Below are 13,230 nucleotides of genomic sequence, written 5' to 3'. Positions count from 1 at the left end.
GGGGCAGGGGGGGCAGTGCCGGCTGGCAAGGGGGGGCAGTGCAGGCAGGGCAGGGGGGGCAGTGCAGGCAGGGCGGGGGGGGGGCAGGGGGGGCAGTGCCGGCTGGCAAGGGGGGGCAGTGCAGGCAGGGCAGGGCGGGGGGGGCAGTGCCGGCAGGGCGGGGGGGGCCGTGCCGGCTGGGCAGGGGGGGCAGTGCCGGCTGGCAAGGGGGGGCAGTGCAGGCAGGGCAGGGCGGGGGGGTCGGTGCAGGCAGGGCAGTGCCGGCAGGACAGGGCAGGGGGGTCGGTGCAGGCAGGGCAGTGCCGGCAGGACAGGGCAGGGGGGGGTCGGTGCAGGCAGGGCAGTGCCGGCAGGACAGGGCAGGGGGGTCGGTGCAGGCAGGGCAGTGCCGGCAGGACAGGGCAGGGGGGTCGGTGCAGGCAGGGCAGTGCCGGCAGGACACGGCAGGGGGGTCGGTGCAGGCAGGGCAGTGCCGGCAGGACACGGCAGGGGGGTCGGTGCAGGCAGGGCAGTGCCGGCAGGACAGGGCAGGGGGGTCGGTGCAGGCAGGGCAGTGCCGGCAGGACAGGGCAGGGGGGTCGGTGCAGGCAGGGCAGTGCCGGCAGGACAGGGCAGGGGGGTCGGTGCAGGCAGGGCAGTGCCGGCAGGACACGGCAGGGGGGTCGGTGCAGGCAGGGCAGTGCCGGCAGGACAGGGCAGGGGGGTCGGTGCAGGCAGGGCAGTGCCGGCAGGACACGGCAGGGGGGTCGGTGCAGGCAGGGCAGGCAGGGCAGTGCCGGCAGGACAGGGCAGGGGGGTCGGTGCAGGCAGGGGGGTCGGTGCAGGCAGGGCAGTGCCGGCAGGACAGGGCAGGGGGGTCGGTGCAGGCAGGGCAGGCAGGGCAGTGCCGGCAGGACAGGGCAGGGGGGTCGGTGCAGGCAGGGCAGTGCCGGCAGGACAGGGCAGGGGGGTCGGTGCAGGCAGGGCAGTGCCGGCAGGACAGGGCAGGGGGGTCGGTGCAGGCAGGGCAGTGCCGGCAGGACACGGCAGGGGGGTCGGTGCAGGCAGGGCAGTGCCGCCAGGCCCCGTCCGTGCCCAGCCCCTCCCCGCCGTCCCTCACTCCCGCCCCCTGCTGGACGGTAACGGCCCCGGCAGAACGGCCGTGCCGCTGCTCTCGCCAGATCTCGCGAGACTTCGGGGACGAGAGCGGGGGGGTGCGGGGTGTGTGGCGGAAGTCTCGCGCGAGCGGAGGCGCAGGGCGGGCAGGCGGCCCCGGGCCGGCCGCGTTCCCTCCCTCCCCATCCCGCTGCCTTCACCGGACCCGGCGCGGCCGCGCACCGCCCCGGCCCGCCCCGCCATGGAGGCGAATCCGCCGAAGCGGAAGGAGACGCGCAAATCCCTGCGGATTAAAGTCATCTCCATGGGCAACGCGGAGGTGGGCAAGGTGAGGCGTTGTGATTGGCGGGGAGTGCGGTGGCGGGCAAGCCGGCTAGCCAATGATAAGCCGGGTGCAGGCGGCCGCGCTGCTACAGAGGCCGCGGATTTGTGGCCGTGCCGGCCGGCGGGAGCCAATCAGAAGCCGTGCGGTGCGAGGCGGGAGGTTGAGGCGAGCGGGTGATTGACAGCTGCGGGGGCGGGGTCGCGCACAGAAAGCGCCGGGTTTTATTGGCTGCGTGGGAAGGGGCGGGGTTACGGGGCTCGGCGAGCAGGTGGAGGCGGGTGTGATGGCGGCGGCCGCGGACCCTGCTGTCAGCGCCCCTCAGAGGCAGCCCGCATGGCCCTGCTCCAGCCACAGACACCGCAGCGCAGCGGCGGAGGGCGGGACGGGTGGATCCAGCCCTTGGCGCCTTCTCCGAGGGCCCCCGGAGGCTGCGGGGGAAATCCCACCCCGCCCAGGTTTACCTTCAGGCAGGGTCCCCTCAGGAGCTCCCCCTCCTCCTCCTGTGGTGAATGACCCAGCCCTTCTCCGAGGTGCTGTTTCTCCCAGCTAGGTTCTGTTCTGAAGTTCTGTTCCGAAGCTCTTTTTTTTTGGTAAATAGATGTAGTCCTGACCCGCCCTGGGGCAGACAGGTGCTTCACTGATGGCAAGAAAATCCAGAGGGATCTCTGAGCGCTGCGGGCAACGTTGGGCGCCGCAGGACATTGGGGGTATAAAGCTACTGGAGAGTGTCCCGAGGAGGCCGCGGAGTTGGGGAAGGGTTTAGAGGGGAAACCGTACGGGGAGCGGCTGGAGTCCCTTGGGTTGTTCAGCTGGAGCAGAGGGGGCCGAGGGCAGCCTCATGGCGCTCTGCAGCTCCCTCCCGAGGGCAGGAGGAGGGGCAGGGCTGGTCTCTGCTCTCTGGTGACCAACGCCAGGCCCCGAGGGAATGGCAGGGAGATGTGCCAGGGGAGGGTGAGGCTGGGCATTAGGGGAAGGTCCTTCCCCCCGAGGGTGGTGGAGCCCTGGCACAGGCTCCCCAGGGAGGCATCACGGCACTAAGGCTGGCGATATTCCAGAAGCACTTGGACAAGGTACTCAGAGACACGGTGTGAATTTGGGGCTGTCCTGTGCAGGGACAGGAGCTGGACTGATGATCCTTGTGGGTCCCTTCCAGCTCAGGGCATTCTGTGATCTTGCAGGACAGAGTGAGTGAGCAAAGAGGTGGCAGGTAACATTTACCCTTATGGCATTTATCTTTCAATGGCCTATAGCAGCCGACTCCTCTGCTCTCCCTGAACAGTATCTCTGCCTGTCAGGGGCAGAACTAGGGCTGGAGGGACCTGGTATGACCCTCAACACACTTCTTGTGCTGCCTGCTCAGCCTGCCAAAATGGCTTTTTGGGAGTTGACTGCCCCCACAACCCCCGAACACACAGCTCCTCCAGGCTGGATATTTTTTGTAGGGGAATAAATCAAGAGTGTTTTGGCACTTCAGTCTCCAAACAAGTAAGGAATAACTGACACCCAGTGGCTTTTCATAGAATCATAGAGTTATTAAGGTTGGAAAAGACCTGTAGGATCATCAAGTCCAACCATCAACCCACCACCCCCAGGCCTCCTAAACCATGGCCCCAAGTGCCACGGCTGCACGGTGTTTGAACCCCCCCAGGGACGGTGACGCCCCCACCTCTCTGGGCAGCCTGTGCCAGGGCCTGACCCCTCTGGCAGGGAAGGCATTTTCCCTCACACCCAACCTAAACCTCCCCTGACGCAGCCTGGGGCTGTTTCCTCTCATCCTGTCACTGGTGACTTGGGAACAGAGATCAACCCCCACTTTGCTACAGCTTCCTTTCTGGTAGAGAATGCTCCTGGTAAAGATTGGTGCTTTGTTTGTGGCTTAATTATTTGGTTTAGGGACTTAGGGCAGAGTTGTTATTGCTGCAGCCATCCAGCTGGCTGGGGGCTGTCCTTGTATTCCATATTAACGTGACTATTAGGGCATGCAGTGCCTTCCTGCTGAGACTCTCTGCTTTCCTTTCTCCCAGAGCTGCATTATAAAACGTTATTGTGAGAAGAGGTTCGTTCCCAAATACCTGGCGACTATCGGTATCGACTACGGTGTCACAAAGTAAGTACCTTTGCGGTGAGGAGCTGAAAGTGGCAGGAGAGTGGGGTGAGCTGCTGTGCTGAGCTGACCCTGGCTGGATGCCAGGTGCTTACCAAAGGCACTCCATCACTGCCCTCCTCATCTGGGCAGGGGAGAGAAAATATAACAAAAGGCTTGTGGGTTGAGATAAGGGCAGGGAGAGATCACTCAGCAATTACTGTCATGGACAAAACAGACTCAGCTTAGGGAAATTAGCTTAATTTATTACCAATCAAATCAGCGTAGGGTAATGAGAAATAAAACCAAATCTTAAAACCTCTTCCCCCCACCCCTCCCTTCTTCCCAGGCTTAACTCCACTCCTGATTTCTCCACCTCCTCCCCAGTGGCGCAGGGGGATGGGGATGGGGGTTGTGGTCAGTCCATCACACGCTGTCTCTGCCGCTACTTCCTCCTCAGGGGGAGCACTCCTCACACTCCTCTCCTGCTCCAGCCTGGGTCCCCCGCAGGGTCACACGTCCTCCCAGCAAACCTGCTCCAGTGTGGGGTGGTAGGTGTCTGCTCCACCGCTAACCTCCCTGGGCTGCAGGGGCACAGCCTGCCTCACCATGGTCTTCCCCACAGGCTGCAGGGGAATCTCTGCTCTGGCGTCTGGAGCATCTCCTCCCCCTCCTTCCTCACTGACCTTGGCGTCTGCAGGGCTGTTCCTCTCACATATTCTCACTCCTCCCACTGTCTGCAGTTGCACAGGAGGGGTTTTTTGTTCCCCCTTCTTAACTGTGTTATCCCAGAGGCGCTACCACCATCGCTGATGGGCTTGGCCTTGGCCAGCAGCAGGTCCATCCTGGAGCTGGCTGCCCTTGGCTCTGTTGAACATGGGGGAAGCTTCTAGCAGCTTCTCACAGAAGCCAGCCCTGTAGCCTCCCTGGCTACCAAAACTTGCTCTGCAAACTCGATACAGCCATGCAGTCGCAGATGGCAGGCATCGGTCTGCCAGGGTCTGGGTGAGATACCTGCTGCAGGAGGCAATGGTCTCCACAGGGCCAAAGGGAAGAGGTGCAGTGGGGCTGTCCTGAGCCAGGCATGCTTGGCTCTGCCAGGCTGCTTAGTTTCCGTGGCATAATCTGCATTTTCTGCTTTAATAATAAGATGATCTGCATAATCTGCCTTCCTCTGGTAGCGTAGCTCCCCATTATCATGTTACATCCTGAGCTGGTGCTGTCCTCCTTGTCTGACCAGCTCTGGGGACAGTTTTCTGGCATTAAACCGTGACACTTGGAAAGTCTTACTGATTTTTCTGTCCCCAATCACCCAGCTCTTTCTCTGCAGAGGGCTGGCAGAGATAAGAGGAGTTCCTTTGGGGGCACAGCCTGTGCAAGGGCTGAGCTAAAGCCTTCTCAAGCATTTTCCACCTCTCCTTTCAGAGTGCAGGTCAGAGACCGAGAGATCAAGGTGAACATCTTTGACATGGCGGGGCACCCGTTCTTCTACGAGGTAAGGAGAGCTGGCTCTGGTCAGCACGCTGCAGGGCTGCCCTCAGCCAGCCCATCTCAGGAGCCTTCAGCACCCGTCAGCTTTCCTCAGCTCTGCCTGAAATTGGGTTTGGGGGTGGCAAACTTGAAAATACATTTCTTACGAGCTTCCTTCACTGCAGTACACCCACTGCATTCCTGCGACAGACACCTAGTGCAGGCCAGCAGTGGAAGCCCTCACTGCCTCTCTGTGAGCAGCGACTCCCCGCTGCTAGGGGTTGCGGAGCCCAGCAGCCTGGTGGAGGTGAGGCTGCCACAGCACCGCACTCTGAGGTCCAACAAGGAGCGAGGCTGAGTGTGTATTCCTGGTAGGCACGTGCAGGTGCACCTATACAAGACATATATAGGGATACACGTGGCTGGCTGCGCAGAACAGCACAGGCAGAAACGGCCGGCACTGGCACAGGCAGCACCACTCACCTCGTCCTAATCTGGCTGATCAGAAGGAAAGCAAAGTTATTAAAACTGGAACTTATAAAGCCACCAACAACTCTGAAAGAATAACCCAACAACTTGCTCATAAACCATGAGTGTAAAGTTTGGCTGTGCTACCGCTCGTGTTGCTAGCTGTATTTTGAAGTGGCTCCTTGTGCTTCTGAATCTGCCCATCTTGAGGTTAAATTTACTCAGAGTGGGAGGTCTTTGGAGCTTACCTTGGGCTTTTGTAGCATACTGGCATCCTAATCCATGACTAAAGTGCTGTAAAACGCTTGTAGTTGGACTAGACGATCATTGTAGGTCCCTTCCAGCTGAAATAGTCTATTCTGTTCTAAAATTATTTGCTATCCAAGTAACAAACAGTACTCTTTACAAAAAGGAGCTTGCAGGATAGAACTTTAGGATTTGAACACGTAGACTGCAACATCCATTTTGGAGAGCTGGCACAAAGGCATGACTGCGCTCACTGCTAATCACGTTTATTTTAAATTATAAACAAAGTAATAAAGTGGGCCCACAAGTGGAAGAATGGAACATTAAATGTTTATCCAGGATAATCCTAGTGTTTTAACAGTGTAATACATACTAATTCTTAATTATAAATACACTGTTGATGCTTAGCAAAGCGCATCCTGTGACTAATAAAAATATATAGAATGTTAGGAAAGAGCAGTTTATTTTCTGCTATATTTATTTCTGTATTTAGCATTGGTGCAGCCCCACCTTGAGTGCTGGGTACAGTTCCGGGCCCCATAATTTAAGAGGGATGTTAAGGTGCTCAGATGGATCCAGAGGAGGGCAACAAAGCTGGTGGAAGGGCTGGGGAGGAGCGGCTAAGGACTTTGGGCTTGTCTGGAGAGAAGGAGGCTGAGGGATGACCTCATTGCTCTCTGCAGCTTCCTGAGGAGGGGACATGGAGAGGGAGGTGCTGAGCTCTTCTCCCTGGGATCCAGTGACAGGACGCCTGGGAATGGTTCAAAGCTGCATCAGAGGAGGTTTAGACTGAACATGAGGAAGCAGTATCTTTACCGAGAGGGTGGTTAAACACTGGAATGGGCTTCCTGGAGAGGTGGTCGATGCCCCACACCCTTAATAACATGCTTTAACTTTTGGTCAGCCCTGAAGTGGCCAGGCAGTTGGACTAGGTGATTGTTGTAGGTCCCTTCCAGTTGAAATTATTCTATTTCTATTCTATTCTATTCTATTCTATTCTATTCTATTCTATTCTATTCTATTCTATTCTATTCTATTCTATTCTATTCTATTCTATTCTATTCTATTCTATTCTATTCTATTTCTATTCTATTTCTATTCTATTTCTATTCTATTCCTATTTCTATTCCTATTTCTATTCCTATTTCTATTCCTATTTCTATTTCTATTCTATTTCTATTCTATTTCTATTCTATTTCTATTCTATTTCTATTCTATTTCTATTCCATTGTCTGTCCTATAGTTGACCTTAGACCCTCATCCAGCACCTGTCCTGGGGATCTTTGGTCTCCCCAGTTGCTGGCACTGGGCATATGAGCCCTGGAGGCTGCAGCCCCACTCCAGCTGCTGGTACAGACCCCCTTACGCACACCCACATGCACAGACAGACGTCCTGCGGATCCCTCTGGTAGCCAGGCTTAAATATGCAGTCGGTCCAGTGGCTGGCCCCGGGTCCTCGCTCTGCCCCACTGCCTCACGCACAGGGAAACACACATGCAAACGGGTCTCTCGGTTGACTCCTAGACCTTCCAGTCTCCCCAGAAGCTGGTCGAACACCTTGTCTGCCATTGTGCTTCTGTGCTTTTTTGTGTGTGTGTGTGTGTAGGTGAATCTTTTGTGGGCTGATCACTCTGCTGTGATGGGCCTGGGGGCAGCGTGGCCAGGTTATTATTTGGGTTCCCTCGTCTGTCCTTTTTCTGTGATCATCTGTTTGTGTGGACGTACGATTTTTATCACAGAATCTAATAGGTGCCAGGTAAATGGTGATCCCCCAAATCTGCCGGGCCGTGTGCTCTAAGCCTGGCTGTCGCTACTCCAGCGCCCTGCCTTTGTCCCCGCAGGTGAGGAACGAGTTTTACAAGGACACACAGGGGGTCATCCTGGTCTACGACGTCACACAAAAGGAGTCTTTCGATGCGCTGGATGCGTGGCTGGCTGAGATGAAGCAGGAGCTGGGTCCCCACGGGAACATGGAGAACATTGTCTTCGTTGTCTGTGCGAACAAGGTGGGCTGTGGTGGGGAGCCAGGCTGCGGTGCGGCCCTGATCTCCAGCCCCTGGGGCTCGTTGTGTTCCCAGCCTCAGCCCAAGCTGTTGAGCTCCAGCTGCAGCAAGGGAAGCGTTGTTCGGTTGTCGGGAAGGCTTTCTAAGAGCCAGATCCATGCGTGAGGAGCGCTGGAGACCGCATTTCATTTCAACAGGGTTTTGGGAATGTGGTAGCCACACATCAGACAGGAAAGGATCAAGTAGAGGTGACATTGTCTCCGGATTAGATAAACTCTCAAAGGCCTTTTCTCTGTAATTTTCTTTGCTTTCTTTCCATGCTGCCTCCATCCCTTCAGGATAAGCAACCTTTCGAACCAGACATGCCCCTTACTGCTATTAGATGATCGACCTTGGAGCTGTGTTCCTCCAGCTGCCGCTGCAGACCCCGGCTGGGCTCTGATCTCTGCCTTTTCTCCCGGTCTAGATCGACTGCACCAAGCACCGCAGTGTGGATGAAAGCGAGGGGCGGCTCTGGGCAGAGAGCCGGGGCTTTCTTTACTTTGAGACATCAGCACAAACAGGAGAAGGAATCAACGAGATGTTTCAGGTGAGGTGTGATGAAGGTGGTGAGGGCACAGATGCCATACTGAGCCAGGATTTGATAGCAGAATGCCTCCTGAACTGCCTGGATCCCACAAAACCTCTTGCCCCTCTCCCCCAGAGGTGTCTTCCCAGTGAAATGTTGCCCTGAGAAAGCCGTAGCTGTTCAGCTCAGGATCAGTACTGGTCCTCCCCGTCCTGAGCTGGCCCTAGCATTGCATTGCTCAAAGCTGGTAATCCCTCCTGCTGCTCTGGGAACGTGAAGCAGAGATGCCTATGGGACCTTTTCAGGTTTAGCACTGAGCTGAAGTGGGTTTGAGATACATGTGGGGCCTGGCCTCCTCCTTAGTCTGTCCCATGGTCCTTGCAGGGACTGGATCCCCCCAGACTGGGGTATCTCAGCCCCCCACGGCCTAGGCAGCGGGGACCAACATTCAGCAGTTGTGCAAATGCTCCCCTGTGCTTCAGGGGATGAGCCCACAGCCAGCGAGGGCAGTGGGGTGTCCTACGCGCTGCCGCCGCCTTCGGGGACTGTTCCTTCTCGCTAATTCCACCCTGTGTCCGCAGACTTTCTACTCCGCCATCATCGACCTGTGTGACAACGGCGGGAAGCGCCCTCCTTCCAGCATGGGGGTCGGCTTCACCAAAGAGCAGGCGGATGCCATTCGCAGGATCCGCAACAGCAAGGACAGCTGGGACATGCTGGGGGTCAAACCCGGAGCCACAAGGTGAGGGAGACTTTGGCATTTGCCTGGCTGGCTCTAATCTTTCTGACCAAACAGGCTGGTCGCATCTGTGAGCTTTTAGTGACGGGGCTGCTGATAAGCTCACCTTGCTTTATATAGCAGCTGGGCACATGTGTCTAGCCACTAAATTGAGGCAATGCAAAAGAAACCCTCGGTCCTGAGCGCCAAATTTCCCCTTTCGACTGAAAAGTGAGGCTGGAGGCAAAGAGGGAGCGACGAACATGAGAACTTCAGCCCAGTCAGCTGCCTGGCCCTGCATCCTGCCTCCAGGCTGAGCCGTCTCTGGTCATTTCACTTGCCAGATGTGTTTGGAGAAGCTACAGCTTTACTTTCCTTGCTCCCCAGGTCTGGAGAAGCTTTTAGGCTACTGTAAGGCTGCTGCCCACGTTATCAAAAAGGGATCAATGTTACAGCTCTTCCACCTGGAAATGGTAATTCCACAAGACAAGCTTTCTCTTGTCTTCCTCAGAGGACCCCTAGTCATGGGGAGTTGGTCACTGCCTGTGTAAGAGACTGGACATTGAATCTCCTGGTTCTGCTGTATGACTTGGGCAGCTAAAACAAGCTCGCAGAGCTATGCCTTGCTTTCTTCTCTCTGAAACACGAGGACTACCCTTGTGTACTCCTTATGGAGGGGCTGGAGAGTGGATTTTTGGATAACATATATAATTCAGGACTCATATGTCCTCCCGATGGCTCTCTGAAATGTAGGTGTTGAGTCTAACCCCTCCTCCAGCCCCCTCTCACCCACAGGGAGAGATCAGCAGCTCTGCAGGGCAATTTGTGCCGTGATCACCAGCACGGATGGACTCACCTCCCTCAGCAGGTGCCCCCCTCTCTCCACAGCCTGCAGTTGGAGTCGCAATGTCTGCCTTGGACCAGACACCCAAGGCTTAAAGGGCTGAAGTGATGTGCAGTGCCTTCACCCGGAGCGCGTAGGCGGTTTGATGCGAAGCTGAGTCAGGGTGTGTGTGCCCCCACGCTGTCTCCCAGCTTTCTGCTCTCGTGGTGCCAGCGACTCAGCACACCAAGGCATGTGTCGCAGGCACGTGTCTGGCATGATGGGAGCAGTCGTGCTGGCGCAGTCCCATGGTGGAGAGGGTGTATGTGCCCCGGGAAGGGGGTTCTCCCCCCTCCTCTTCTTCTGCCACACCAAGAAGTGCCCTGTGTGCTTTTCTTCTGCTCTTTCTCCATAGCATCACCTCCAAAGCCCGGAGGTCCTTAGTGCCAGCAAAGGAAGGGTTCAAAACTGTCTACACAGGGCTGTTTAGCACAGGGGGAGCTCCTGGCCCTGCTGTGCTCTGCCAGCCGAGGCAAGGCTGAGCTGAGCTATGTGTTGTGTGGGTCCCCTGACTCTTGTCATGTCTCCTAGGGACGAAGTCAACAAAGCCTATCGGAAGCTGGCTGTGCTGCTCCACCCCGATAAGTGTGTGGCTCCCGGCAGCGAGGACGCCTTCAAAGCGGTGGTGAACGCCCGGACCGCGCTTCTCAAAAACATCAAGTAGGGAAGAGAGCCACTCTGAGCTGGAAACCTTCCCCTCCTCCCCGCTAGCTCCCAGGCAGACGTACAGCTGCGGGACACCCCTCTCCTCCTCACGCTTACCGCTGGCATGGACACAGCTGCTCCCAGCACCAGCCGTGGAAGCAGGACTGCATCCGACTGTAGTGCGCTTGTGACGTGGAAAGGAGGGCAGAGTCCTGAGGAGGGGAGAGGGACCCCAGAACCCACCCTGTATCCGTGGCCCCAGGTCCTGGTTGGCATAAGTGCTGAAAGCAGCAAGGTCCCCACCTTCCTGGCTCTGTTACACCTCCTGGGAGTTACCAGCTGTGGAGGGGTTTGGATGCGTGGCTCTAACCTGTGGATACAGCGAGGGCAGGGCAAGATGTGACCCAAAAGCCGTTGTACCTCAAAGCGTTGGTGTTGTGCATGGAGGATGCCCAGGAGGCGCAGCGGGTTGTCTGTCCTTCTGGGTCATCCTGGAGCTGGCTCCACAAGGCTGCCTGTGCTGAAAGCCGCACAGGCACTGCCGGGCACCGCGGTGGTTCAGCTCCTTGGTCAAAACTGGCTCCTTCCAGCTGACACCCAGTGATGCTGCTTTTTGTGAGGAAAAGGGCAGGTTGCTTGAGGAAACCTCTCTGGTACTGTAGGGAGAAACTGGCTCCAAGAGTGTCCCAGTCTTCCCTGGCCTGTCCTCTTTCTCCCCAAGCTGTCATGGTGCCAAGAACAAGTCCCTTTGGCAGGACTAGTGCTTTCCCCCAGGCACCCACCTCCTCACCACAGCAGTCTCCTACTGCCACCTCTTTCCACCTCTCTGAGCTCAGCTCGTCAGGAAGAGCCCCTAAGGCTGCAAGCCCTCAAGCCACGTGCTCCCTCCCTCCCGGCCCCATGCTGGTGAGCTCTGGGTAGGTGTCACCAGCCCCTGTGGGAGACTGTCCTCAGCTGCGCGTGGCCCTGGCTGTTTACAGGCTGCTGACCCAAGGAGGAGCCAGGCCAGCCCCCAGCACAGCTGTCTGTCGGCCCTGCCCTTCCTCCCCTCAGCCAGCCTCACCTCCCAAGCTTCGCCCACACCGCGGAGCTCTGCGGGTGCCTGCGATCTGCCTGCTCGCTTGGCCCCGCGGCGCTCTCGGGTTAGCTGAGCAGCGGAGGGGACGTGTTCTCCCCCAGCCCTCTCTTCTCACAGCAGCAACGCATCCCCCTGTTCTGCTGCCTTTGTTAGGGTTGCTGATCAGCAGGCGGGTGCGGGTTGCTCCCTCCAAGTCACAGCTGCCGTTTACTTTGAAGAGTCCTGTTGATTGAGAGGGGAGCATTGCTGGTCACCCCAAGAAGTGCTTGCAGAGGCTTGGGATCTGGTTGTGGTGATCCTGAGGGAGATCAGAGCCGTGATGGCTGCCAGGCTCTTTGGGGAACAAAATGGGAGATCCCTTGGGGTCCTGTGGTTTTGTCAGGACCCAATTCTATTTCCTTGCTGCTGTGCGAGCCTGGTGGGGAAGGGCAGGACACTAAGCTGTGAAAGGAAAGCCACTGAGTGTGCGTGTGTGTGTGTGTATCTTTACCCTACCCCACAAGTATCCTGTTTAAAAGTGTTTTCTCCTATGGTCAGTGCAATATTTTTTCACTTCTAGGAAGGTTTTCTGTGTTTCCCCTTCAAAATATATCATAAATCAACAGTAGGTCCCTCCCTCTTTTTGGCAGCAAGCTTTAAGGGACTTTAAAGCCAGCATCATTTTGCTCTTGCTCTGGTTTCTGGTGCTGGGTTGCCAGGAAGAAGAAATCAGCTGTCCTGCTGGGAAGCACTTTTTGCTCCTCTGGTGGAGAAATAACCAAGGGGTGATGTTGCTACAAGAGGTTAATGTTTAAAATAGCTCAATTTTCCTCTCCCAGGTGTACAAAAAGCTGGGCTGGGGGAGATCAGCAGGACAGCCATTGGAGCTGTGGCACGTTACACTGATGAGGTCTTGTTCCACACGTTTTATAACGGTACAGAGTTCACTGGGAACCTCCCCACTTGTCTAGTGGAGGAAACCACACTTAGTTCTGGCTTCAAACCTATTTCTCTGTATTCTTTTTTCCATTGAGGAGGGTAAATAATCCTGTTGCTGAATGGTGCACTTTGCTTTGAGGGTGAGATCTCAGTGCCTGGGAGTAGTTTAAAGGCTTCCTCGGTTCCTGCTGCTTGGGGGCTCTCCAGGTCTGTTGTGCGATGCACAGGCCCTCCTGTTCACTCCTCAGGTGACTCTGGCCGCTCGTCTTGGGGTTTCTTTTGTGTGTTTACCGAGCTGACCGGATGTTTGGAGACGTTTACACACGCATGTCACGTCTAGAGATGCCGGTGACCTTCTAAGTTGTGTTATTTTTATAAATTAAACCCCCCTTTGGAACAAAGGAAGCCCTGTGAGCTGTCCTCCCACAGCGACCGCCTGCTGTTAATGTTTAATTGCCCTTTGACTCATTTCTCTCCTCCCCAGCCGGGTCTGGCCGAGGCTGGTGGTGAAGAGCTGCCGTCCAGGGTGATGGTGGAGGTTGTGAATCAACTCTACAGGAGTGGGTCTGGGTGAGGGATCAATGCACCCCTGGGAGTCCCACAGGGACGTGACGTGGGATGCACCCAGCTGTGGTGGAGCCTGGCCCTGGGCAGGGGAGCCCGAGGCAGAGGGGTAGCTCTGTCCTTGCTCCAGGCACGCACCTCCGCACCAACAGCCCCGGTGGTGTGT

General features: G+C 56.8%; 1 protein-coding gene across 2 annotated transcripts; it reads left to right on the top strand.

Annotated features, from left to right (window-relative positions):
- The first annotated feature begins 1,223 nt into the window (after nt 1-1,223).
- Nucleotides 1,224-12,901, top strand: DNAJC27 (DnaJ heat shock protein family (Hsp40) member C27). 2 transcript variants are annotated; one of them, XM_064448333.1, is made up of 7 exons: nt 1,224-1,414; nt 3,445-3,527; nt 4,929-4,998; nt 7,529-7,693; nt 8,157-8,279; nt 8,840-9,000; nt 10,391-12,901. In XM_064448333.1, exons 1-7 carry the CDS (start codon nt 1,337-1,339, stop codon nt 10,521-10,523), a joined length of 813 nt encoding a protein of 270 aa, XP_064304403.1. In that variant the 5' UTR covers nt 1,224-1,336; the 3' UTR covers nt 10,524-12,901. The 2 variants fall into 2 exon arrangements, with proteins under 2 accessions (XP_064304403.1, XP_064304402.1); XM_064448332.1 differs by having other exon boundaries at nt 1,225-1,423.
- The last annotated feature ends 329 nt before the right edge of the window (nt 12,902-13,230 follow it).

This window comes from Phalacrocorax carbo, chromosome 3 (assembly GCF_963921805.1).
Source record: "Phalacrocorax carbo chromosome 3, bPhaCar2.1, whole genome shotgun sequence".
Classification (NCBI taxonomy): domain Eukaryota; kingdom Metazoa; phylum Chordata; class Aves; order Suliformes; family Phalacrocoracidae; genus Phalacrocorax; species Phalacrocorax carbo.
Note: the sequence above shows the minus strand (reverse complement) of the source record. Positions and strands in the feature narration are given on the sequence as shown.

Excerpts from the sequence above, each read along its gene's own strand:
- DNAJC27 (XM_064448332.1), top strand. The coding sequence starts at position 1,337 with ATGGAGGCGAATCCGCCGAAGCGGAAGGAGACGCGCAAATCCCTGCGG. Across the intron at positions 4,999-7,528 it reads GGCACCCGTTCTTCTACGAG|GTGAGGAACGAGTTTTACAA; the intron begins GTAAGGAGAGCT and ends TTGTCCCCGCAG. Across the intron at positions 9,001-10,390 it reads GTCAAACCCGGAGCCACAAG|GGACGAAGTCAACAAAGCCT; the intron begins GTGAGGGAGACT and ends CATGTCTCCTAG.